Raw genomic sequence first — 24755 nt, 5'->3', positions numbered from 1 at the left:
TATATTACATGTAAATATTTAACTAATTTTTGGAAATGTTGGAACAAAAACGACCACACCACTGACCACTTCTTCTCTGCTTCAGTTAAACACATCACAGTCCTGCATTGCATCATCACTATATGACCAGACAAATACCACATGACCAACTAACTCCCTGCACTCCCTCTTCCTAAACAAACAGCAACAAGAATATCGATTGTTAATATTGACCCAGCTTTGTTTATGAGACCAATTTTTATATGTTAAAAAATGACTATTATCAGACTGATGTTAGTGCCAATATGTCTTTACTTTTTTTTATTGTGCTGTTTTCCAACTCCTTTCTTTATTTTGCTAGTGTCTCACCCACTGCTCAAATGTGAATTTGTGTTAAATATGGTTGAGCAATGTGCATCAAACATAGGGGTGTGTGTTTTCAGAAGGTTCTCGTTTGAAGAAATGTGAACATTAAAACTACCTAACTTGTTTTGTTTTTTTTGTTTAGGTATTTGGTTTTCATGAATAAGTTCTTCTTTTCTACTTAACTCTACCACCATGCAAGGAAAATATATACATACTGTACATACACATATGTTGTTTGCCATGTACAGCCTTTCAGACATGCCCAGCCAAACCTAAATTAGCAAGTAATATGTAAATTGTTTTCTTTTTATCACCAAAATATGACTTCTGTTGTTAAAACTTTGATGTCTTCAATGTCGAACCACCATTTTTACTTTCATTATAGAATTTTGTCTCTTTCTCTCACCTGCAAAAGAAACTTCATTTCCACCAGAGCCAGGCGATAATCCCACCTGCCCTCATTGATATAACTTCCCCACACCCCATAATAGGAGTTACTGCTGACTGATAAACCTTAAAAGTTCTTACCTGTCCTTTATCCTCCATTGCATCACTTGTTCTTTTTTCCACATTATCAGCATTGGCTAAATTACTGGGCAGACTGTCAGCCGCTGTGACATTTTAAAGTACCTGTTAAAGGTTACAGACTAAGAATGTGATGGCAAGAAAAAGGAAAAATCCCTTAAACACTGTTCACTATCCATTATATTATCTTTCTGCCACAACAGTACACCTACTCTAAACTGCCTGCGTCTTTTCTTTGCCCTTTAGGTTTGGAGTGGTACCTGGTTAGAGTGGAGCTGACTGTGACTGATGTAAACGACAACATCCCAGAATGGAGCATGGTTCCTGCTCCCTACCTTGCAGTGGTTTCCCCAGATGCGACTGCAGGATCACTGGTCTACAAACTCATTGCTCAGGATGGAGACGAAGGTCTTAATGGTGAAGTGGAGTACTTCCTGTCTGATGGTAGGTTGCTTTTTTTCCCCATTTCATATTAAACTGAAGCAGGTTTATTTTTATTTATCAACTCCAACATGTTTGCATTAATGTAATGAAGACTTTAGTTTTAGGACAATCTTTAAACTCATCATGTTATCAGTAGTTCTTTAGGGTAAGTGGCGCTAACTTTTTAGTTAGCTAACTAGAACAAGTGCATTTAACTTTTTACCTAACTAAAAAGGTAGAGGCATTAACCTTTTTTAACTAACTAAAATGTTTAGCTAATGTTTTAGCTGGCCATAATATTAGCTGCTGTAAAGGTAGCTGCACTAGCACTACAGTACTAATCATGAATGTTAGTTCCACTAGGACTAAAGTATTATACCAATATGTTATTTCACAAAAGCTAATGCTGAAACGCTCAATTCAGCCATGTTGTGATCCGTCATGTGTCACTGACACATCATGTGTTACAACAAATTATATAACCCTCGCCAGGGTCAAATTTGTTTTGCAAATTCCTTCCTGAAGTTATGCCTTTAGGAACTGACTTTTTTGGAGCAGACATGCTATGATTCAGTATGGTGAAGGTGGACCCAAATGTGGAGAGGCAGAGGCATCAAGTAAATGAAGGTTTAATAAAAATAAAAAAAAAGGATGAACAAAAACCACAGGGAACACAGGGAGCCAGAGCAAGAACAAAAACAGGAATCCATGAACAATAACAGCAAGGAAATTATGTGGAAGAAAATGGGATTTAATGGGCGGAATCAGCAAGGAGTCACTTAGAATGAGTTTTATTTATACTGGGGACCTTGATCACTGAACAAGGAACAGATTAGAAATGGTTTGCAGGTGTGAGGAGAGAGATAGAGAGATAATGACATGGGGCAAGGAAGAGTACAGTGGGAACTAGGAAATTATTGTAACATTAAAGAATAATTAGAAATAATAAATAATCACTTAAGTAAAATAGAAACAAGGTTTAAAGAAAGAGACCAAGAAGCAGAATAATAATAACTAAAATTAATAAATCAATAAATAAATTCCAAAACAACTCAAAACAAACTAGCACCTTTCATCCATGGCTCCAGTTTCATAGTTGTTAAAGTGTTGCTTACTCTGTTGCTGATTTTGCCTTATTAACTATCGCTTTGGTTAGAAAACATGCAGAACATGAGAGAGAAACTGAATTATAGGGTGTAGTTCTACAGTGGTGCATTGTGGGTGTAAAACAAATGTTATTTGCTGCATCATTTTTGAGTTTTAATTTTTAATAAAAAGTAAAAAGAAATCCTCCCTTTTTCCAAAGAACAATAATCTTTTTATCGCTTTTTATCTTCTGAAAAATGCCTCTTCTTATTTCTCTATCAGAAACAAATATCTTTGTTGAATAATTCTGAATCTAAATATGCGAGGGTTGGATGTAATTTTGGTTTTAGTGTTGAAATTGATATTGAATATCCATATTTCCAAAGAAGTTAGGAAAACACAGAGACGTCGATAGTGTGGGGGTTCTCTCTGCGGCTTATCCATTGTGGACATTTTCCACTGTGTGGCAAAACGGTTCTCCTGCTGAATGGGTTAGAGCTGGCAGCTCCGCTCACTGACAACGTTTTAAAGTCCTGCATATGTCAGTGTGTTCTCAAACAGTCCACAAGTCAGAAATGACGGAAAGACCCATGAGCTGTCACAGAATCAGAGGATGTTCAGCAACAACCCGACCCTGTGCTGGTGGAGGGCCAGATGAGCTACCATGGTGGTAGACTTCTTTTAATCAAGACTTCTTGATTAAAATGCTTTAGCATGTAGTTGCTCTGAAGCTTCATATTCAGCTTCTGTAGCATCAAGGTGGAGGCAAAATGAAGCCGCCTGTCATTCATAGTGTCCAACTGTGCATTAGAAATGGCTTTGCAGAGCGCTCCATCATGGCAGCTCAGCTCTGTTGCTGCTTGTGTTTTTTCTTTTTTTTTCCACTGATTTTCAGTGTCTTGTCCACCAATTTATGTGCAGGTGGCGATGGTCGATTTGAAGTGGACAGGAAGAGTGGCCAGATACGGACGACGGGGCTTCCTCTGCAGCGTGACAGAGAGTACCTGCTGACGGTGGTGGCAGCCGACGGGCTGGGCAGCCGCAGTGCCCCTGCCATCATATCTGTGGTGGCTGGAGCCCGGCCACCGCAGTTTACTAATGCCTCCTTCACCATCGCTATACCGGAAAACACGCCGGAAGGACAGCCGTGAGTTCCTACACCAGCTCTCTGTTATCATAAACCAGGGCCTTGCAAAAGTATTTATTGCTGCGTTTCCATTACAAATGTGCACAAAATGTCAATGTTCTACTGATGTAAAAAAAAAAAACCTAAAATAAATAACATTTTGCAATTGCAGTGTTTCCATTCAATAGAAATCACAATTAAAATCACACATGAATAAGTTTGTTCATGTGATAAGTCACTAAAAACATGCCTACGCTATCATCTCCAACTACTTCCTGTCGTCTTCTTCTTTGTGGTTTGCACCATTAGAAACAACATAATATGCCCCCTTCAATTTGAAATGTTTGTATTCCAATCAGAGGAGTCCCTTCAATTTTACAGGAGTCTACTTATATTTTTTTTTGCAAACATCCACACTTTCATAGTTATTTTATAATCTTAGGGTATTACAAATATGCAGTTTGACAGAGAGAAATGTTCAACTTGTTTTTAGACAATGCAGCAATCATAAAATCAGGACTGTATTTGAACAATGCAACAACTAGGTAATGGAACAAACTAGTTGATTCTGAAATATGTGAGGAGTGAAGAAAAGACAAAATAATAATAATAATAATAATATTACTAATAACTGCATTAATAAGGCCAAATTAGGAGCTTTACATATGTCCCTAAACCATGACATGACCTGCTGATCCATCAGCGTCGGTTCACGTGTAATCCAGGGCACCTGCTTGGACACAGATGCGCTAGAATGGCAGCAGATTCTCTCCAGCAGCCATGAAAGAGCCTTAATCTAACACAAACAGATGTGGCAGACATGGGCCCAGTAAACAAACCACTGGTGATGAAGCATATGGAGATTTTCTTCTGTTTTTTTATTTATTTTTTTTTAGTTTGTACAGCAGCCTTGTTTGGCTCAGCAGACGGAGGAGTGATTATTCTTATTCAATTTAATACTCCCGTCGTAAAGCCAGACATATAGATGACTAATACAAACTTTAATGTGCTGTGAATGCTTTTTATTGGCTTCTGTCATTAAACTCAAGAGTTGGGCACACAGTAATAAATGGATGTCACTTTAAGTCTTGAAGGAATTCAAATGACACTCGTTCCAAAGTGCAAATAGTGTGAATTATTCTCTATGGCCTGTGTCAACTTTTCAAGGCTCATTTTACTCAGTTTAATGTCAGGCTGCCTTATAATCAACATGCTGTAGAGTATAACTTTCCACTGCATATGAACTGCCTCTAAGTCCACTGATGGAGCAGATTTAAGCTTCATTCTGTCTTGGTTACCAAAGTTTGACACCTAATTTTTTCAAGTTTTCTAGTGTTTATATTTAACAGCGGTGTAATATTCTGCACTGTGATGAAATACTAGAAGCACTTTATCGTAATTCAGTGCACTGCAGTGTCACTATTTACCATGTTTTCAACAGCATTCTTTATCTTTTCTAACACAAAGTGCTTCCAATAAGAAGTGTTAAACTAGGCTAGACTGAAACCAATAACTGATCCTTGCTGTTAGATTTGCAAGTCGCACATTTAATTCAGTTAAATTCACAGTGTGAAATATCAGTGTCTTGAGATCTCATTATGTGTTCATGCTGTTGTTGCAACTTCACTTAACTTAGCAAACCATTTCCTGGTGAACAGCAAAATAAAATAAAATAAAAAAAGATGATAATAATCCGAACAGTCAGATCAGGGAGAACTGCTAAGGATCAGATTACATATTCCACTGTTAACTGATTAAAAAGTGCAAAATCCCTTCTGTCACTTATGTTTAGTGATGCAAATGAAATGATCTAAACATTTACAAAATACTGCTGTCGGTCCAGTTCAATATGAATTTTGGTTCAAAATGTCACCAGTTCATTGTAAATTCTTGTAGGATCTTGCATGACCTGCATGTTTGAGATCTCCCAAAAGTGGTTTAGAGAAGCAGAGGTCATAAATCTGAGAAGACCATCCACAACCTTCACTTCGTAATGTCATGTTGCCAATGGCGTTGGTTGACTTGGTGTTGAAATTTCCAAGTATCAGCTCTATTTGAACAGGGGTATTGTGTAAATTTGAGCTTTTTTGTGATTTATATCATAATATTATTTGCTTATCAAAAATGTTGTGATAATATGCTGAAAGTGGAGTGCTGGATCTAGATAGATCTTCTTAAAGAGACAAAGATCTAATTTCAAGGTGTTAAATAAATTTTTTCTAAGTTATTTTTGATTTATGTAGTATTTTATTGCCATTGAAGGTAACCTAGTTATTTGATTGGGCTATAAAATGACACTATGTGCCTGGAAAATACATAATACTGTCTCTTTAAGTCTTTCTCTAGTATTTTCTGACAACAGGCAGCTGTTATCACTGATTTGATTCACCGCCATGCTTCACAGTGATTTATGCTTTTCACATGTATTGTTGACACCTCTCCACATGTAACATTGATGATTGTGGCCATAAAGTTCTGTGTTGGTCTCATTGCTCCAGACATTTTTAGGCTTGTTTCTGTGCTGTTTGGCTTAGTAACAGCTTTCTGCTAGCGACTCAACCATGTAGCCCATTTTCCCCAAGTGTCTCCTTATTGTGCCCCTTCAAACAGCTGCACGACAATTTGTGTGTGTGTGTGTGTGTGTGTGTGTGTGTGTGTGTGTGTGTGTGTGTGTGTGTGTTTGTGTGTTTGTGTGTATTTTATTTTTTCATCCTGAGCATATTTTTGTTGTTCTACCTGACCATGGCCTCCTTTCAACAAAACAATTCATTTTCCAATTCTTAATTAGTGTTTGAAGACTCAAACCATTTAGAAGACCATTAGGATTTCTAAATGGTCTGGTTTCAACTGTATATTAATTTTTGTTATCCAAACAGTTCCTGTGGCTGGTTGTGAGCAGATAATCTCTTCTGTGCTAATTGTGGCGAGTCAAGAATATGCTGCAGTATGCATTAATCTTTGTCTTTTTTTTTTTTTTTTTTTTTACATTTCTTAAAAACTGTTCTCATTAGCCAGTCGTGCACATGGTGCAGATGTGCAGCGCTCATTCTCCTGCTGCGGCTGTAGAGGAGAATAGGCTCAGTCATTAACCTGCCGCATTTTGTTCCTTATGATGTCTTTGCAGCTCACACTTCTAACTCACCTGGTCTGTTTTGAAAAACATAAAATTATCAGAAATTTCTCTTCACAAGTTGGATTTTCAGACGACTAAAATTAGGAGCCAGTAGGAGTTGCAACAGCCGAGTTTCTTCCCGGAAAACCGGAACTACAGTATTTATCTAAAACCTCAACATCAGTATTTTATTTTTGCACTGTTTCAGTTCTGTCATAAATATAAAACATTTGTTTTGGAATTCATGTAGGCTTTAAATTGAATGTATCACTTATTAAAATGATAAACTGCCTTAGATTGAACGTTGCCTCCATAAAGGTAATATAATGCAAGAAGTAACTGTAGCCGTTCATAAATCTAGGTAGAGTTGTACGTTTATTTCCAAAGTAATGCGTTCCATTATTCTGCAGTGGGAAAGAATCTTCTTGAACCTTTTATTACGAGCTAGTTTCCTTATCTGGTCAGGAGTGGACATCCCAGTTTGTTCAACATTAGACTCTGCAGTTCTCAGAGAATTTAGAGATACAGAGGAAAAAAATGTAAAGGCAGTAGAATGTTGTCCAATCCATAAAAGAAGGTAAAACTGCAGGGAAATGGTCCAAAACTTGAGGCGTGTAATTTTCTTACACACTGATGAAATAATGTTTAGATCATTTCTGTTCTCCTGTGCTGGTATCTTTGCTCTTTGATGTGCCGATCTTTTCTAACATTAAAGTAGACAAGATCTTTTCAAAGATAAAACTGGAGCAATAAAAATAGTCTGAAAAAGTTTTATAAAAACTTTCAAATATAGTTTCCTTAATAAATTTATCAAAAGTAAAAAGTAAAAAAAAAATGAAGATAAGAACATTTGTCTTTTGTTGATATTTTTCTTTGTTTCTTGGCAATAAATCTTCTTCTGTTGGAAAGCTTGTGTAATTCCTTTTAAACGTTGCCATATTTGTTAAAAAAAATGCATTTGTGAGTTGAGCAGCAGATTTAAGTATTTGTGCTGCATCCATGAAAAACCTGCCAAATCCTTTCTGCCAGCGCCAAATGATTTATCCTGCTGTAGACTTTTGTTTGGTGTTTATTTGGTTGGATAATTGAAGTTTTGAAAATGTAGCTATTAATTTATTTAACAAATGGGCCACACCAATGTGTGGAAGAACTGTTAGTCACCAGCTTGGTCACACACTGCTGTGGGATGGCATCTCGTTCTCAATGATGGTGTTAAAGGAAGCAACTGAGCGGACAACAACCAAATATTTTAGCCAAGCCAAACACTCTAGCTGCACATTTACTCAATCACACACACATTCATACACCAGGTAACTTGGGGTTGGGGTCAAGGCCACATTGACAGGTCAGGAGGAAGGTGGAATCAAACACACAACCTGTGAACTGAAAGACGACTACTCTCCTACTGAGCCACAGTCACGGCGGTCAATGAATCCTATGAGAACAGCTGAATTTTACTTCACATTCCACAGATTCAGGTTTTGGCAAAATGTGAACTCACGAAGTGAAACATAGTAAAAGGTGCTTCTTTTACTATGGTTATCCAGGTTACTGGATGTTTTTATTTATTTTACATTTTTAATTAGAAACAAATGAACAGCTTTGATGTTTCTAATTTTTTGAAAGGGGCAGTACTATGCAAATTTGAGACACATAGTGCCATTTTATAGCACAATTAAGTAACTATGTTACCTTCAGTTATTATAAAAAATGCTGCATGTCAAATATGACAAAGTCAAATAAAAAATTTGACTTTGTAATTTAACGCCTTGAAATTGGGCGTCTGACTGTCTCAAAACTCTCTTCAGGAAGTCATCACAACACGTCTTCTCCATTAACCCTTTAACGTTTTTACCAGTGTTGCACTGAGTATCTCAGCAGATGTGCAGTTCCACCAAATGTTGATGAGGGCGGGAATAACAATACAGCCTGATGTAAAGCTCAAAAAAGTTGATTTTACATAGTACTGCCCCTTTAGCCTCTTAAGCCAGGACTTTAACAGGAATATTTACACCTGAGTATATATATCTCAAGAATAACTAGTAAAAACATGTTTCCAGAGAATCATAACTTGGGCCTTAGCCAATCTTTCTCAAACTGTGGCCCCAGGATCACTGTCGGTTCGCGGGATCCCCCTAGTGGACAGTGAGGTACTACACGAAAACAAACGGTTGTTTGTCGTGACACGAGCTTTGAGTGCGACGCTACAGTTAGCTTAAAGGACGGCGATTAAAAATAATAACGGATAAGTTCCTTAAGACTAAAAAGAAAACCTGAAGAACCTGTGAAAAGTTTCTCAGGGTGAGTTGCAGATCTTTTGTTTTTGAACACCATTACGATACACAGCATGTCACAGGCTGGCTGAAAGAAAAATGTTTGTGTCAATGCAAATCAAGTCACTCTTTTTAAAAATAATTATTATACTACTAATGTACAAATGACCCTAAAACATTATTAGTGCACAGAACACCTATAGTAAAGAACTACTTGTCACTGGGGTCTGGAGGGCTGCTGGTGCCTATCTCTAGCTTTTAACGGGCGAGAGGCGGGGTCACCCTGGACAGGTCGCCAGTCTATCGCAGGGCAGAGACTAATATCGTCAAATCATATTGTGTTAATGCAGAGGCAATTTCAAATTATGTGGCCGTGAGCGTTTGTTAAATGGTGGTGTAACTGTTTCCCATTTAACATTTTATCTTTAAAAAGTTTGAGAAGCACTGGTTTAAGCCTTTTTTTTAAAGTTTCACCTTGGCCAAGAAAAAAGAGTGCTCTGAGAAAACAATATGCTTGATTGTTTGAAAAGCAATCAAGCATAACACAAAGGGGGAAAAAACACAAAGGGGGAAAAAAAATACTTGTACCAAAAAATGTACCAATGTTTTCTGTTGCAGAATACCTTTCATCGTTGCTCATTAAAGTAAGTCGAGTGAAAAGAAAAAAGCCAAAATACGTCATCAACAACATCCCTTAAGGCCGAACCTAAAATCTGTTAGGCCTCTCGTCTTACAAGATTGTGTAAGACAACAATTCTGATTGCTACACTGTCAGGCAGGGCACATAAGAAAAACATGAAACAAACAAAAGGAAACACTCCTAGGGTTCCTCACCCAGAAAAGTTGAAAATGGGGTTTCATAGATTCAGAGAAGGAGAAAGGAGCAGAAAAAGAAGGAAGGAGGACGTTTAAGCCATGTCTTCTAGCGACCATGAAGGATAAATATCATATCCTCACTCCATCGTCTCTCTGCTCAGATTCCTAACCATACTACCAGATAGAGATTGGAATTGCCAACAACTGATGGTGTCATCCAGGCAATGTCACTGTGGAATTTCGTATCTGTTGCTGTTAGCATGTCATCATGGTCGTGACTGTCAACAGTGTTTTCAGTCAGAGGCTTCTTCAGATTTGTTGGGAAACTGGTGATTCTTCCTGTCCGTATCATCAACATCCATGAATCTTGAAAGACACTTGGATGATAGAAGTCATGACAACTTTTAGTTTCTCTTTGGGATAAACTATTTGTGAATTGAATTGAATGTACTTTCAATACCGTTTAAATAAATATTTTCTGAGCAAAATATTTCTGCTAGTGTACGTTTGGCTTCTCACGGCCATATGTCACTGAGGCCCAACCGTTCACTGGTTATTGGGGTATTTGTTTGTATTCTGCTCTATAAAAATCTCATTGCAGGAATAGATTACCAGCTCTCTCTCTCCTTCTGTTTCCCCAGGTTTCTGGTGACACCTGCTGTGTCCTTCCAAAAGAAACCAATCAGCTACAGCCTCCTCATCAATCCCAGCAGTCTGTTCTCCATCTCGGCAGACACGGGCGAAATCAGCCTGACCCGCACCATCGATTACGAGAGTGACCAACATCGTTATTTGCTCCTGGTGCGGGCCAGCGAGGGCCAGGACAGCATGAGCAGTGCAGCGGAGGTTTGTCAGTCTGATGTGAATTCAAAGTCACGCTCCCATTGTTAAATGCAATGACTGCTTGGTCTTCAGAGTGCCACTTTCTGACTCTGCAAGATTGTGTCATCAGTCTTCCCAAAAGTGTGTGTGCGTGTGTATGTAATTGTAATATGGGGGTCAGAGACTGGCGGCCCTTTAAATCCTTATCGGTAGGCAGGTAAATGATGGATGGCTGAGATTTTGCAGCCCCTGCTGCTTTCTATGGCCTACCGGATTTTAGGTTAATCATATATTTAGAGAACATTGTAAATTAGTGCAAGAGGTTGGTGAGCTCTCAAAGAAGGTTCTATCAGTATAACTAATTTTGCAGACAAGAGAACAGTCTCACTTGGTATAAATATCTCACATTGGACAATGTCAGTATGTTTTTGAAATTAGTTTTCACCCATTTCAAACTAAGCATAAATGCTGTTAGTTTAAAAGAGCTAAGAGAATTCATACTCTTCAGTTCAGGTACTTATGAATCTAAGTACCTGAAGATTTCTTAACAGTCGAGACCCAGAACTTCAACACTGATGTTGAACTGAAACATTATAAAACATTCAAGTAAATCAGTCCTTTTGAATTCATGGAAGCGATCAGAAAAAAAAAAAAATCATCATTTTGGGGAAGCTAAGTGTGCTAAACGTTTTCAAAGCTAGCACATGCGCGAAGTGCAAAATTAGCTCTGCTGTTAGCACATTAGTGAAAATGTTTGCCCGCCATTGCATTTGGATGTTATTTTGATGCATACCACTTACCACTTAAACCACTTGTTTCAGCAAAATTATGTTCCACCATGCAGCTTTCTTGGTGACTAACCAACTTTCAGGACACCAGGCTGGTCAGGTTTTGATTTTGCCTCTGAATTGTCCACATGTCAATCCAATTCGCAGTCTTTGGACTATACAGGATAAACAGCTCAGATCCACGGAGGCCCTACCTTACAATATTGAAATGATCTGCTGCTGAAATCTTATTCCCAGAAGCCACATGCCACATCACAGGCCTAATGGAGCCAAATGTCTTAGCGAATCAGGACTGTTTTTGAAGCAAAAGGGGAAGTAAAACTGGCAGGTGATTATATTGTTATGCTGGATGATTGCCTCTGTAGGATCCCCGCTTGAATCACAATATACTTAAACTCTGGAATGATTGATAACCACAGGTTCTGATAGCTTTCATATTGTTGCATTGTACTATGTCTAATTTCAATGTATTGTATTCTTCCTTTCAATGTATTGTATTCTTCCTTAAGTGTACTATTTTTCAACAAACTGTGAGCTGTTGTGTGCTTGTTGGTTCATATTAGATTTTACAGTAAAAAAAAGAGCAAGTGTGGTAAAAAAAAAAAAAAAAAAAACAGCAAAGGAGAAGAAAACTGTAACTGACCAAACAAAGGGTTTGATGTCAGTTTATGTTTGCTGGTAGGTTTTTACCATTTTAGAGTTTGACATTAAAAAAAAAGTTTGCTTAGACAAGATCAGCATCCAATTATGTCAAATGTGAGATGTCAGCAGACAGAAGCAGCAACAGCAGCCTGTGGGGAACTGGCTTTCTTGCCAGTAGTTGTCGACTAGTTTTTTCATTTTTTCCAGAACAAAAGTAAAAACAATGTAGAACCCAACAGCTCTCGGGCGTCACTTTCATTGTAAAACTTGGGAGATAACTGCATGTGTCCACTTAAAAAGTGTAAACCCTTTCATCACTGAAGCCCTAACAGATTTGTCTGACTGGGAATGACAGCTGTGGGACTCCCAATGACTTCCTCATGTTGTCAGGATGTAAGGCACAACAGAGGCTGAGTGCTGCAGGCGTTGAGGCATCTGGTCTGGTTTCCATCATTACTCTGGCCTCGGGCTAAAACATGTCCTGCTGAACCGATCTGTCCTCAGCTGCTCCACTCTGGGACTCTGTGGCCAACAGAGATTGAGACGCCTGTGTGGAGGCAGAGTGGGAGAGTGAAAAATGATGGATTAGGGAAGGAGAAGTGAAGTCAGAGGTGAGAAATCACTAGGCAGGTGAAAAGAAAGGGAAACCTTAGGTAGGGTGTGTGTGAGCACTTTTCTTTTGGCGTTTATAAAGTCCTGATACTGTTGAATCTTTCATTTCTCTCTCAAGATGTCTCTCCCTGTCTCAACGTTCTTTTTGGCATGAGAAAAAAAAACAAGACTTGCCTCAATTACACAGATGTATTACTGGAACATGAATCCTGTTTCTCATCCACTTTAGTTTTAGCTTTGCATGTTTTAGTTGCTTTAATTTCAAATACAGTGTGTATAAAAAGTATTCATTGTTTTAAAAATGTGTTTTTTTTATATGTGTAAGAGAGTTGTGTCATAGATGGAGATGACAATTTCCCTAAGGGAAAATCTCAAAGGGATTCATAACATTTTCTACTTGACTACTTAATAATCATGATCAACAAAATTTGGCTTTTTTTTTTCTTACAAAAACAAATGACCAAAAAAGCTTTTCATGCCAAACTGGCAACCAATTTTTACAAAAAATAACGACGATTCAACCAAAATATGTAACATAAAATAAGTGATTGCGCAGATATTTACTCCCTTCTGTAACTGACCTATTTCAACAGCCAGTCCAGCCAGTTGGTGCTCGTATTCTCACAATGACTGGAATGAAGATCACCTGAGTGCATGTATTTGTTGTACATCATGGTGTTTCTCTTTCTTCTGGAATCACAGGTGGCTACAGGTGAATCCTATAGATGTTTGATAATCTTTATGTTTTCCCTCATAAATGTACAAGCCAAGATGTTCAGTAAACCTGCTGCCAGAGTGCTAGAACCCATGGAATCCTATCTTTAAAATTCACAGCTACACAAAAGGCAAACGCAATGTACAAAAATCTAAATACATCTGAGGCGTTTTCAGACATTTTTAGAACAGCTTGTAGCTACAATAGCTGGAAGTAATTGATCGTGACTTTGCTTTAATTTGTGCATGACCCAGATTGAAATGACTTTTCAGCTGTCTGACAGATTGCCCTATATTTTGGTATATAGACTTCTTGATCAGTTCACTCACTGTAAGCTGCCTAGGGGCCTGTACTATGAAGCAAAGTTAGTGGTTTGTTAAGCTAACTCTGCTCAATCAGGTCAAAGGTTTGTTTTTTAGTTTCATGACATTGGTTCCCTTCTTACCTCTATCACCATGGAAACTTATGCTGGAAACCCAAACTGCTCTAAGGAGTTTAGGTTGATTAGTCTAAATAATGTGACTCCTCACAGAGTTTTATTGTTATGTCTAACTTTCTGTGGTCTCAAGTTTTTTTTTTCTTTCAGAAGATGAAAATTAGAGACTAAGGGTAATTCTTGATTTGAAAAGATTTCCTTTACTGAAACAATTAGACATTCCACATATCGCTTGTATTGTTTTTAAAGCATGCTCAAAAATACAAACTGTTTATTGCAAAATGACATGTCATGAGCTTTGACACAATATGTCACAATATGCATACATTCATCAGCTTGTTTTAATTTGCAGTCAGTACTACCTGTCTGTTCATTGAGTGGTCCACTCATTTTATCTTCATCTCTTTTAGATAAATACAAAGATATTCAGTATCACTAAGTCGCGGTAGCCCAACCAAGTTATCAGCAAGCTTTTTAGTAGTATATTTTAGTCCATCTTAGTACCATATGCGAGTAAGCTGTGTCAATAGCTCTTGTCAGGTGTTGTGTGTGTTTTTTTTTTTTTTTTTTTTTTTTTCCAAGGCATTAACAGCAGTTATGAAACCTCTAGTAAAAAAGAACAATGCACCAACAAAGTTGCTAAATGCAGAATTACAGGCCAAACCCTGATCTTCCAAATGTTTAAACAGTTAAATAACTCTTAAAAATGACCAATCCCTTTGATGTTTTTCAGTCCTGTTTCTGTGCTCACCACAGTACTGAGACTGCCCTCTTTAAAAGCTTCACAGGCCAGACTACAATTTTTTACAAAACGTAAAAAAGCTTAGGTGTGGTTTCAAGTTCTAATTAGAAAGAAGCCACTGTCCTGTCAACCTTTCCTAAACAGCAGAACTTTTTTCTGAACTTACTGTTATGAACCTAAATGTTTAACATGCTATGCTGTGTTTAGCCTTTACCATTTGAGACGTAGTGTGTAGTGTGTTCCCTGAACATTCTACAGTTTGACCTTTCAGGTGAACACTTGGTTACTGTCAGAAGGTCTATGATCTGTGTTCCTATGTCTTATGACTTTTCAATTATATTTTATAACTCAGTTAATATTGTACACATTGATTAGAAATGGTGTGATAAAACTAAATGAAACTGAAAGAGACTACGATACATTGTTGAACTTTGACTAAAGAGGATCAGTATTACCTTTATCAGCATGGAAGAGTCAACCAGATCCACATGGTGATCATTATTCAGCAGGCATCAGTTCACCATGATCTCTAGAGTGTACGAGAGAGGTTCATAGCTGAGTGTTAAAGAGCCAGGATGAAAGTCAGCTCCTCTATGTATGATGTTATGGAGAAGTTCAAGTAACTTTGTATCTTAAACTGTATATGAATGAAGGGTGGATAGAGTAAGAGATGGATAAATTGGGGATTTATCTGTAGCAATGTGGGTACTTTGACCAAAGCAGTTAGTGGAAAGTCTAGTGGAAAAGGGCCTTTTGACTTGGGCTGTTAGGTCTCTGTTTGACCGGAGTCAAAGCTTGGTCCACAATATCGTCAGTTAACATTTATGGACAGAATTTCTAGGGGCAGCCAAGATGTTGAGGGGCGTTTTGGTGGCTTTAGGATCACGTCTCTGCTTTTTGCAGATGATGTGGTCCTATCCTTGATCAGGCCGTGCTTTCTCTGGAGCAGAGTTTGAAGGCCATGGTCTTGTGTCTTGAGAAGGAAGGCCATGGTCTTGAGCCAGAAACAGGTAGACTTCCTTGTCTGGATCAGGGAAGATGTCCTGACCCAACTGTTAGAAGGTCTATGATCTATGTTCCTATCCTCATCTGTGGTCACAAGCTTTGGATATTAACTGAAAGATTAAGATCCTATATCATCGTGATAGGATGAGAAGCTTGGTCATTCAGGAGGAACTCAGAGAAGAGCTGCTGTTTCTCCACATTGAGAGGAGTCAGTTGAGGTGGTTTGGGCATCTGGTTAGAATGGACACCTCCCTGCTGAGTTGACCTGATCCCTGGTGGCGCCACTAGTAAAGATGCCTGGAAAAAGCGAAAAATCATAGATACATGGATGGACTTTTAATGTAGCTATGATCTGCCGTTTTAGATCTTTAGCCAGTTTTGGATTAAGAGGTCTTTCACTTTTAAAGACTATTTATTTGTTTTATTACTCCTATATTCCTCCATGACACTGAGTTAGTCTTTGAAAATATTCTGTTTTTCTGTAGTTCCCCAGTTTCTAAACTACATTACTTTCTACAGTTGAAACCTGAAGGTTTGTATTCATACCATAGAGAGCTTAGCCTAATTTCATTCAGGACTGCATGGTGGGGAACAAAGATTTTCTGTGAAAGCAAGTAAACAGTATTAAACCTTACATTACAACCAGAATACATTCAAACATGCAACTATTGATTCATGACAAACAGGAACTACTAAAGCCTTCAAATGGCCTACAGAAAGCTTACAGATGTGATCTATACACGGGGTTTGAGAGAATAGCAGGATGCATTTATAGCTGATGAGTTAAGTGCATCTGAGCTTACTATGATTACTGAGAGTACAGGTTTAAAGGCTCTCTGCATGTTGATGTGAACAGTCCTTTCTTAAAAGATAAGCAGATAAGCATTTTTTTTTCATTCATTCATATTACAGTAAATGGAAACCAGAGCAGTCACTCATTTAAATCTGCCTCTGTCTGTCCAAGTCTGGCCTGCTTTGGTCTGCTTAAATGCTCAAGGCAGGCAGGAGACCAAATAAAAAAGATTCCTTAGTGGAGCGTGTAACACAAAGTAGCTTCAGAGCAGGATATACAAAAAAAGAAAAAAAAAGAAATTGTAGTTCTAGCATTTATGCAAATAAAGAGGACGCAGAACATAAAACCCAGCTGGGATAAATGGGCAGAAAACAAACTGGCAGGGATGAGTAGGAAGTAGTCCGGAACGCAGAAAATCAGTAAAAAATCAAGAATGTGGTAAAGCTCTCTTAGCTTTACAACATAGCTGTTATAAAGCTAAGAGAGGGAAACAAACCGACACAAAAGCAATTTTTCTGAATGAACAGTCTTCAGAACCTCTTAAAGTAGAAATAGCAAACAGAAACAAAGCAGAGTACAGACTAAAACATGAGCAAAAAGCCAAGTGAAAAAGCACAGACTGTGACATCCTCACACTCCAACAAGTATGAAGTCAGTTCACTGAATACTTGTTGAGTTTTAAATAAACATGCAAGAAAACAAAAGCAAAACCCCAAAACTCATGGTTTTTATCAAACTTTGAATGAGACTTTGTGTAAAGCTTGCTCTATTCAAGCCGTGTTTGACATGTTGTCACAGGAAGGTGGATTTCACCTGCCAGGTTGACTGAGAACAGCAGAGACTTGCAAAAACTACAGTCAATGTAAAGAAAAACAAAGCACACCCTTTTAATATGCAGAAAACTTCCCTTTTAATGGCAGCCTCTTAAAGGCACCTGGAAAAAAGCTTAAATTCACACTTTTCTGGAACACAATAGTTAATTTCACAGTGTTTTCACACTTGACAGTCAGGCAGACTTGGTTTGAATGGAAACCAAGGTTATGAAATAATGTTCTTGCTGTACCAAGAGTCCCTGAAGGAAACAACACAAAAACCTTTAAAGAAGACACTGAACGCAACTTCCCTTGTCATGAAATGTGAACAAAAATGGAGTTGCATCATTTTAGCAGTTGTAGGTCTTCTCTTTTGTCTTTGGCAAAAGACCACAAGTCATTTCTCCCACTAACGCTAGAGTCGCATGTTTGTTTTGGTTGTATTTACCCAGAATGCCCTGCGTTGTACTCCGCTTCCTACTTTGGGTAACTGTCCCTGGTCCACTTGGTGTTCATATATTCAAACTACATCAGACTTCACTTCAACCAAACCAAGACCCGAATGTGCAGGAAACATCTCACCAGGGTGTATCTAGGATGCATCTTAACCCAAGCTACCTCAGTGGTCTCTACATCTCACACTACCTCTCAATGAGAACCCAGACACCCTACGGAGGAAGCTCTTTTCAGCCACCTGGGTCTGTGATCTTATTCCTTTGGTCGCTACCCAGAGCTTATGACCACAGATGAGGATAGGAATGTAGATGAAGCGGTAAATCTAGAGTTTCACCTTTTGGTCCAGCTCTCTCTCCACCATGACAGACCATCATTCGTGAACAAGACCCTGAGATATACTCTTCCTCAGCCAGTCTCCAAGGGGGCAGGACCTCATCCCAGACCCAGAGTGGGCACTCTGGCTTTTTCCAGCTTCGCTGTATGTTTCAAAAGGCAGCTGTGCTGACATTGATCCCTCTTGGCCTGCTGCTTGTTTCATCCTCAGCTGGAGAAGAACAGTGTTTGTTAACGAACATGCATGAACTGCTAATGCAGTTTAAAAAAAAACAAAAAAAAAAAAACATTGTGTACTCCACTTTCTGTTATTTAAGGTCAGTGCAGTCCTGATATTGAGAATCAGTAGAAACGCTTCAAGGACAATTTCAGAAAAAAAAAAAAAAAAGAATTGTTTGCTTCAGTTTTGTTACTCTACGTTTTTGCCTCTGAATGTAATCTGCTGTGAAATAAATATGGTTTTTGCTGTCAAAGTAGCGACCCCAGCCAGCATATATATGTGTGCTGGACTCACTGAGCATGACTTTAATTTGCAGGTAGTTTTCACGTTTCTCACTCGAGGAGTGATGGCTCATCGGCACCATTAGTCACCTAACCAGCCTGAGACCTGCCTGCAGCTTCTTAAGTGTGTGACTCCGCACACCTTTAGGTTTATGTGTGTTTGCACTCATCTCGCATTATTACAGCTGACTTCCTCTCTCTCTGCTCTTACAATCTTGGTTCCCTGTTCACACACTCATGCTGTGCCTCCATACATCTTAGTGAGCTATCATAACGTTCTAATAAAAACAAACATTCTTCACATCTTTCACCATATACAACACTGACTTTTGGTTCAGTGTTGTATGGAGTAAAAACAGCTAGGAAGCAGCCACATTTCAGTCTATTTGTGTGTAAAATAAAAAAATAAAATAAAAATAAAAACACAATATGACCAGGAAATTTTGCTAGCAAATGTATTGTAACTTCCACTTTAGCATAAGTTCTGTTGTGAGTGTTTTTTTTTTGTGTGTGTGTTTTTTGCCTTTTGCATTTTGTTGACCCTTCTGGGCTATCATTGTATTTACTTCTGTCCAGCTTCCCATCAACTTTATACAGCTAACACTCTTCCAACAAGTCCAGACTTGTGAAGTGCACAGTTAAAAAACATAGAAAAACAAAGAGTCTAAAGTCAGAGGCTTCTTCAAATTTGTTGTAATGCAGACCACTACAGAAGATCCTTTCTGCCCACTGCTAGCAGAATCTATATCAACTCTTTGAAGAACCTTGAATAATACTTAGTTTCACTTTGGGATAAATTAAGTATTTTTGGATTAGAATCACTACTCTCCATACCAGTAGATTCTGCCAGCTGAGCTGTGAATGTCCGCAGCTCCTCCAGATCTACCATGACCCTCTTGGCTGTTTCTTTGATTAATGGCCTCCTTGGGCTGCCTGTCAGTGTGGGTGCATGGTGGTCGGTTTGCAGTTGTCTCATCCTCTGTATTTTTAGATGACAGATTGAATAGGTCTCCATAAGATGTTCCAAGCTTGAGGTATTCATTTATAACTTGATCCTGCTTTTACATTGTATTGCTGATCTGCTATGTTCCCTGGTCTTCATGGTACCTTTGCTTAACTAATGAATTTTTATTTGAATATTAAAAAAGAAATGCAGCTTGGGAAACTGAAATACGTAAGCTCACTACTATTGCTACTGCCTGACACTATTGGGTAACATTTGCAAAGCAACCAATCCAGGAGCATTTTATTTTTTTTGGCTCTGATTGGCTGTTCCTCAAAAGTGGAAGGAAGATGTTTGATATTAGCTTCTGCGTTGGTGCTAAGGCTGTTTCCACTGTGTGTGTAATCGCCTACTAAGGTACAATTGGTGTTTAGTGAAATATTTAAATAGGCTCCTCCAGACTAGAGGCAGCAGCAATTGGCAAACACCTGGTGGATCTACACATCTGCTGTGCTCAATATGAAAACTCCTTTTCAGGTCAACGCTTCTAAGAACAGTTGCAAATGGCATAATGGAGTAACATTGTTGGGATGACGTACTGAAGAGGGCATGTCGGAAAGAGTAGGACCCTCGTAGAGAGACAGAGGCCCAATTTTAACTTACAGCTATGATGGAAAGTCACATTTCTTTTAAGTCATTTTTGATATGTAAACAACTGAAGGTAGCAGAGTTGCTTGATGTGCCTGGAAAATACATAATATTTTCCTGGTGTTTGGTTAATGCCAACAGGTAGCTGCTGTGTGTTTTCTGTGTAAAACCTGTTAAAATGAATCTGTCATGATGCTCCGTCTCTTAGCTGGGGCTACAGGTGGTCAAAATTTGTTTCAATATTTAGACTAACTGGATTTTTGTTTTCTTTGATTGTTGCTACTCTTCACCAAAATCCACTTTATGTTTTAAAAATGGTTGCATTTTGTTTGATGGTTTGTCATGGGTTCTTGTTTGGCTTATTTGTATGCTGTCATACAAATAAGCCATCTGAAACAGCATTCAGATTTACCAGCATTCAGACTGGTAAATCTGAATGCTGTTTAGCAGAGATCCCAGTGGAGAAGAGGTCCAAAATAAAACAGGTAGCAGACCAGAGTGTCTGTTGAAAACATAGTCATGTTTAAAGGAGCCTCTTTGTCACCAGTCCCCAAGGGAAAAATCTTTTCATTTCCCCCAAAAACCCTCAATTGTTTTTTTTTTTTTTTTTTTTTTTTTTTTTTTTTTTTTACAAGGCCCTCTTCTGTAAAAGCCTGAAAGATGGGAGCAACAATAACAAAAAATTGTGTGTCTGCATTTCACATTTCGCTTCCAGCGAGTGTGGGCTGAATGACAGAAGAGCTATAAACACAGGCACTGAAGTAACCAGAAGGAAAAATAAAAGATGAAGTCGATATGCGACCTAGTCCTATCGCCTGCACTGTTTCATAAACATCATAGCTGGAGCAAAATGGAGGTCATGAAGGAGCAGATGTCCTCAGAATGTAGAGCTGAAGCCTGATATGTATGTGCACAGTACAAACAGACCTCTTCTCTTTCTACGTGACATTGAATCAGCCTGTAGACTAGGGGTCTTCCACTCCAGCCTTGAGAGCCGGTGTACTGCAACTTTTAGATATCTTTCTGCATCAACACACCCAAATCAAACATTCAGGTCATTAGCAGGACTCTGGAGAAGTCTGGAGAGATTGACTGCATGCTGAGGAGCCAATTCACCCTTTTGATACACATGTGTTGGATCAGGAACACGTCCAATAGTGCATTCACACCAGTGCCGTTTAGTCCAACTAGTTTGTTTTCCTGTAGAAAGTCCGGTTTGTGTGGGGAAGTGTGAATGTGTAATCGAACGCTGGTTCGCCTACAAACCTCGGTCTGGGTTCGGCTGAAGTGAACTCTGGTGTGGTTTGAATGCATATGTGAACGCCAAGTGGACCAGAGACTGCTCCAAAAGCAGGAATTGAACTACAGTGCAGGGTATTCTGGGCAAATACAACAAAAACAAACGTAATAGAGGGAGAAATGGCTGGTGGTTTAGTTTTTATTAAAGACAGAAAAGAGAAATCCTCCAACCACTAAAATCTGACACAAAAATCCACTTTTGTTTATATTTCATGAAGAAGGAAGTTCTTTTCTTCAGAGGTTTGTGTGTTATTTTCTCCAGTGCTTCTTGGCACAGCGCCACCACAGGTGGGGAGGAGAACAGGTTTTACAAAGGCTTTGGTTTGTTCGACACAGTGCAGTGGGAAAGTGAACCACAGCAGCTGGAAATGGAACAAAGGTTGCAACTTTGGTTCCCAATTGAGCCGAGTCTACCGGATTATCAGGGGTGAAAACACACAAAAAGATGCAGGATACTGGAATCTCCGTATCCTGTGATACTGAGACACTGAAGACACTGATGTTTTTTTTCAATAACCCCAGATCTCATGAAGTTATTCAGTTATTCAATGTAATTTACATTAAAAACCTACATGATGCCCGTAAGTTAGAATTAAACACGTTTTTCATTTTTGCATGCATCCATTGTAGAAGACTTGTGACTTTGAACTTCTAAGAAAACAACAACAGGTAATTTGAGCACACAGTGCTCCATAGCAACAGGTCTACAGGCACATGCAGCTGCTTGTTGTCAAAATGTCTCAGCTCTCTGGTCTCTGAGGTTATTTGAAGCTTTTCTTCCTCCATCAGTGAGGGGGACTGGGACGATAGGTGGAGAATAAAGTTTTCTCCTGTTGCCGCAGTAACAGCAGGTCAGGTGGATTTTATCCAGCTCAGCTTATTAAACTGATCAATACTTATGAACAAGTGAGAATTTATTTTAGAGAAAATGAAAAAGTAAAGAGCAAATACAAAAAAACAAACATGCTAAGTAGTTATTGCAATACAAACATATTTCTATTTCTTCAAAGCAATCAGAATTTCTTACATTTTGAAGTAAAGGTGTGGAAGCAACATTTGTCTTTGGTGTTTAGCAACATTTTCAGTCAGTCCTCATAGTGTACTTTTATAATGCTATGTTGCTGATCAAATTCATATCTCTGGTACATCTCACCTCACCCATCTATCTTTATTCGTAAAATTACCTGGATGATTTAGTTTGCACCGAAATTCTGACTGTACATTAAGCAGTTTATGCATTAGCTTTTAGTAAAGAAATAAAAAAAAATACTTTGGCAATTCCAACTGACCTGAAACAGAAAACAATATTACTTCAATGTCAGTGAGAAAAAAACAACAACTTTATTATGTAGTTTTAAAATATCTGGTTTTAACTCTCCATCTGAATGACATTTGTTCGGCTCCATGGCTTAGTTTTAATCATCAAACTCAATCAACACGTGGGCTTGTTTTTAAGGAAATAATCACGTAAGCACATGGATGTGTATCTCTGCATCCCTTTCACTACTTATATGCTCCCCACCCGCACACACACACACACGCACACACACACACACACACACACACACACACACCCCAGCAGATTGACAGTGACATGCACATGCACACCAATCACCTCAGGGAGCTGACATGGTCACAATTTATTTCCTTTCCGTCTGTTGCTTTGAAGCTGATCTTTGCTGAAGGATTAACTGATATTACAGAATTTCATCTTACCTACCCAGACCTAATACCAGCTGTACTTTCAAACCACTCACGGCGTGCGTATGTGTGTGTGTGTCTAAGTGCTCGGTCATACTTTGGTGTGTTTATGCGGAAGAAAAGACGATGGTTAGGGGTCAGCGAAGCTTTCTGCTAGCTCCAGTCTCCACTGTCTGCTCCTGAATACTCTGGGCAAGCAGTCAACATCTGCTGGAGTAGCCTTTGTTGGCCTTCATGTCCCTAATGAACAGAGTGACATTACAGTGTGTCAGCACAGCACAGTCTCTTCCACATTATAAAGTCATCTTTACACATGTGTCTTTTGTTAGCTCAGGGCTTCAGAGGAACTGTGCTGACCTACTGAAGTACAGCAGATCCCTCCCCGAGGAGGAGGAGGAGGGGCAGGGGGTAAACCGGAGGAACAGGGTCAAGTCGGCTGGAGGATGAAGCTCCCTGTTTGGTTATGGATAGGGTTAATTTAGATTATTTCAAAAACTCTGGATGTAAAAAAAAAAAACAATTTTGCGGAGGTAATTCCCGACTGGAAACGCTGTAATAATGTGACCTTTAATATGTGAGATTGCCCGGGCAGGTCTGGGTATGCAGGAGCAGAATATTATTTCAAAATATAGAGTATTGTTGTTCTAAGTTTAAATATTTCTAATAGGACCAGTAGCTGCGTTTCCATTACAAATGTGCTCAAAATTTTGTCAATATTCCACTAATGACTGGAAATGATGAGAAAACAACTTTTCATTTGGAAAGGCAAATGGAAGTTTCTGACATTTAGTTACAGAAATCTAACCAGAAGGTTCGGCTTATACATCCTAATTTCATCTATCGCTACTGTGCAGATGACATTTTTATCTAATAATAATAATAGTGTTTAATTGTAATATTCAAATTGCAGATCACAGGTAGCCTAAAAGTCACTCTACTTGTCTGGTGTTGGAACCAGATTCGGTCCAGGACATGTAGATACAGCAGCCATTCCCCACTTTAAATACATTTTTATATAACAAACTAGCCTGCATAAAGCACACAGCACAGCACAGCATGAGTAAGACTATTTCAGATCATATTGGGGACTCATTGTAGAAAATCCCATGTTAATTTGTGCCTTTTTCAATGTAAGGTGATTCACAGAGCCCACATGTCCAAATCCATGTCAACCAGGATTTGGCAGGGATGAGAACGTTGTAATCCATAAATTGTTGACCTGTCCTGTTTAACAAAACTTCCTGAAAGGAGGTATGACACACCCTGAATGAGGTCACTGACCTGAAATTGACCCTGTGACCTTTGCTTGCTCCCTTGGATATGATGGAAGGTGAACATATAGCCTTTTTACATGCTGGCATGCTGTTCCTATGCCTGGATGTAAAGGCTGCCTGTCCACCAAGATTCAACAGCTTTCATGCCTTGCCTCAGTTTTTACAGTCTTCTATTCAGGATCAAAGTTCTAGTGGACTTCTACCTAGTTTAGGTTCATTTTCTGTTATTTTTTTCCAGAAAGTGCAATTAGGAATTCTAAATATAATGTAAAATATATAATAAAGCATGATGTTGCTCATGGCAGAAAACATAGAATTAGACTGAGTAGATCTGCCCTTATTGATTGGGCACATTGTCACTGGTACCCAATCTACAATTTTTTATTTTTTTTTCCAGTATCGGGACTAATACAGATATTATCATATCAGTGTATATATATATATATATATATATATATATATATATATATATATATATATATATATATATACAAAAAAAAATATATATATAAAATATAAATATAAAC

At 38.5% G+C, this 24755-nt stretch overlaps 1 protein-coding gene across 1 annotated transcript in view; it reads left to right on the top strand.

Moving 5' to 3' along the window:
- Nucleotides 1-1116: 1116 nt before the first annotated feature.
- The window catches only part of LOC106959912 (neural-cadherin-like), a gene marked incomplete at both ends in the record, with an annotated part of 118587 nt that continues 94948 nt past the window's right edge, over nucleotides 1117-24755 (top strand). Inside the window, 3 exons of the mRNA XM_015052765.1 lie at nucleotides 1117-1314; nucleotides 3301-3526; nucleotides 10348-10552. Of these exons, the coding sequence (XP_014908251.1) occupies nucleotides 1117-1314; nucleotides 3301-3526; nucleotides 10348-10552 (629 nt within the window). The remainder of the gene's footprint in view (nucleotides 1315-3300; nucleotides 3527-10347; nucleotides 10553-24755) is intronic.

This window comes from Poecilia latipinna, unplaced genomic scaffold, assembly GCF_001443285.1.
Source record: "Poecilia latipinna isolate Pla-1442-1.1 unplaced genomic scaffold, P_latipinna-1.0 Scaffold1130, whole genome shotgun sequence".
Taxonomy (NCBI): domain Eukaryota; kingdom Metazoa; phylum Chordata; class Actinopteri; order Cyprinodontiformes; family Poeciliidae; genus Poecilia; species Poecilia latipinna.
Note: the sequence above shows the minus strand (reverse complement) of the source record. Positions and strands in the feature narration are given on the sequence as shown.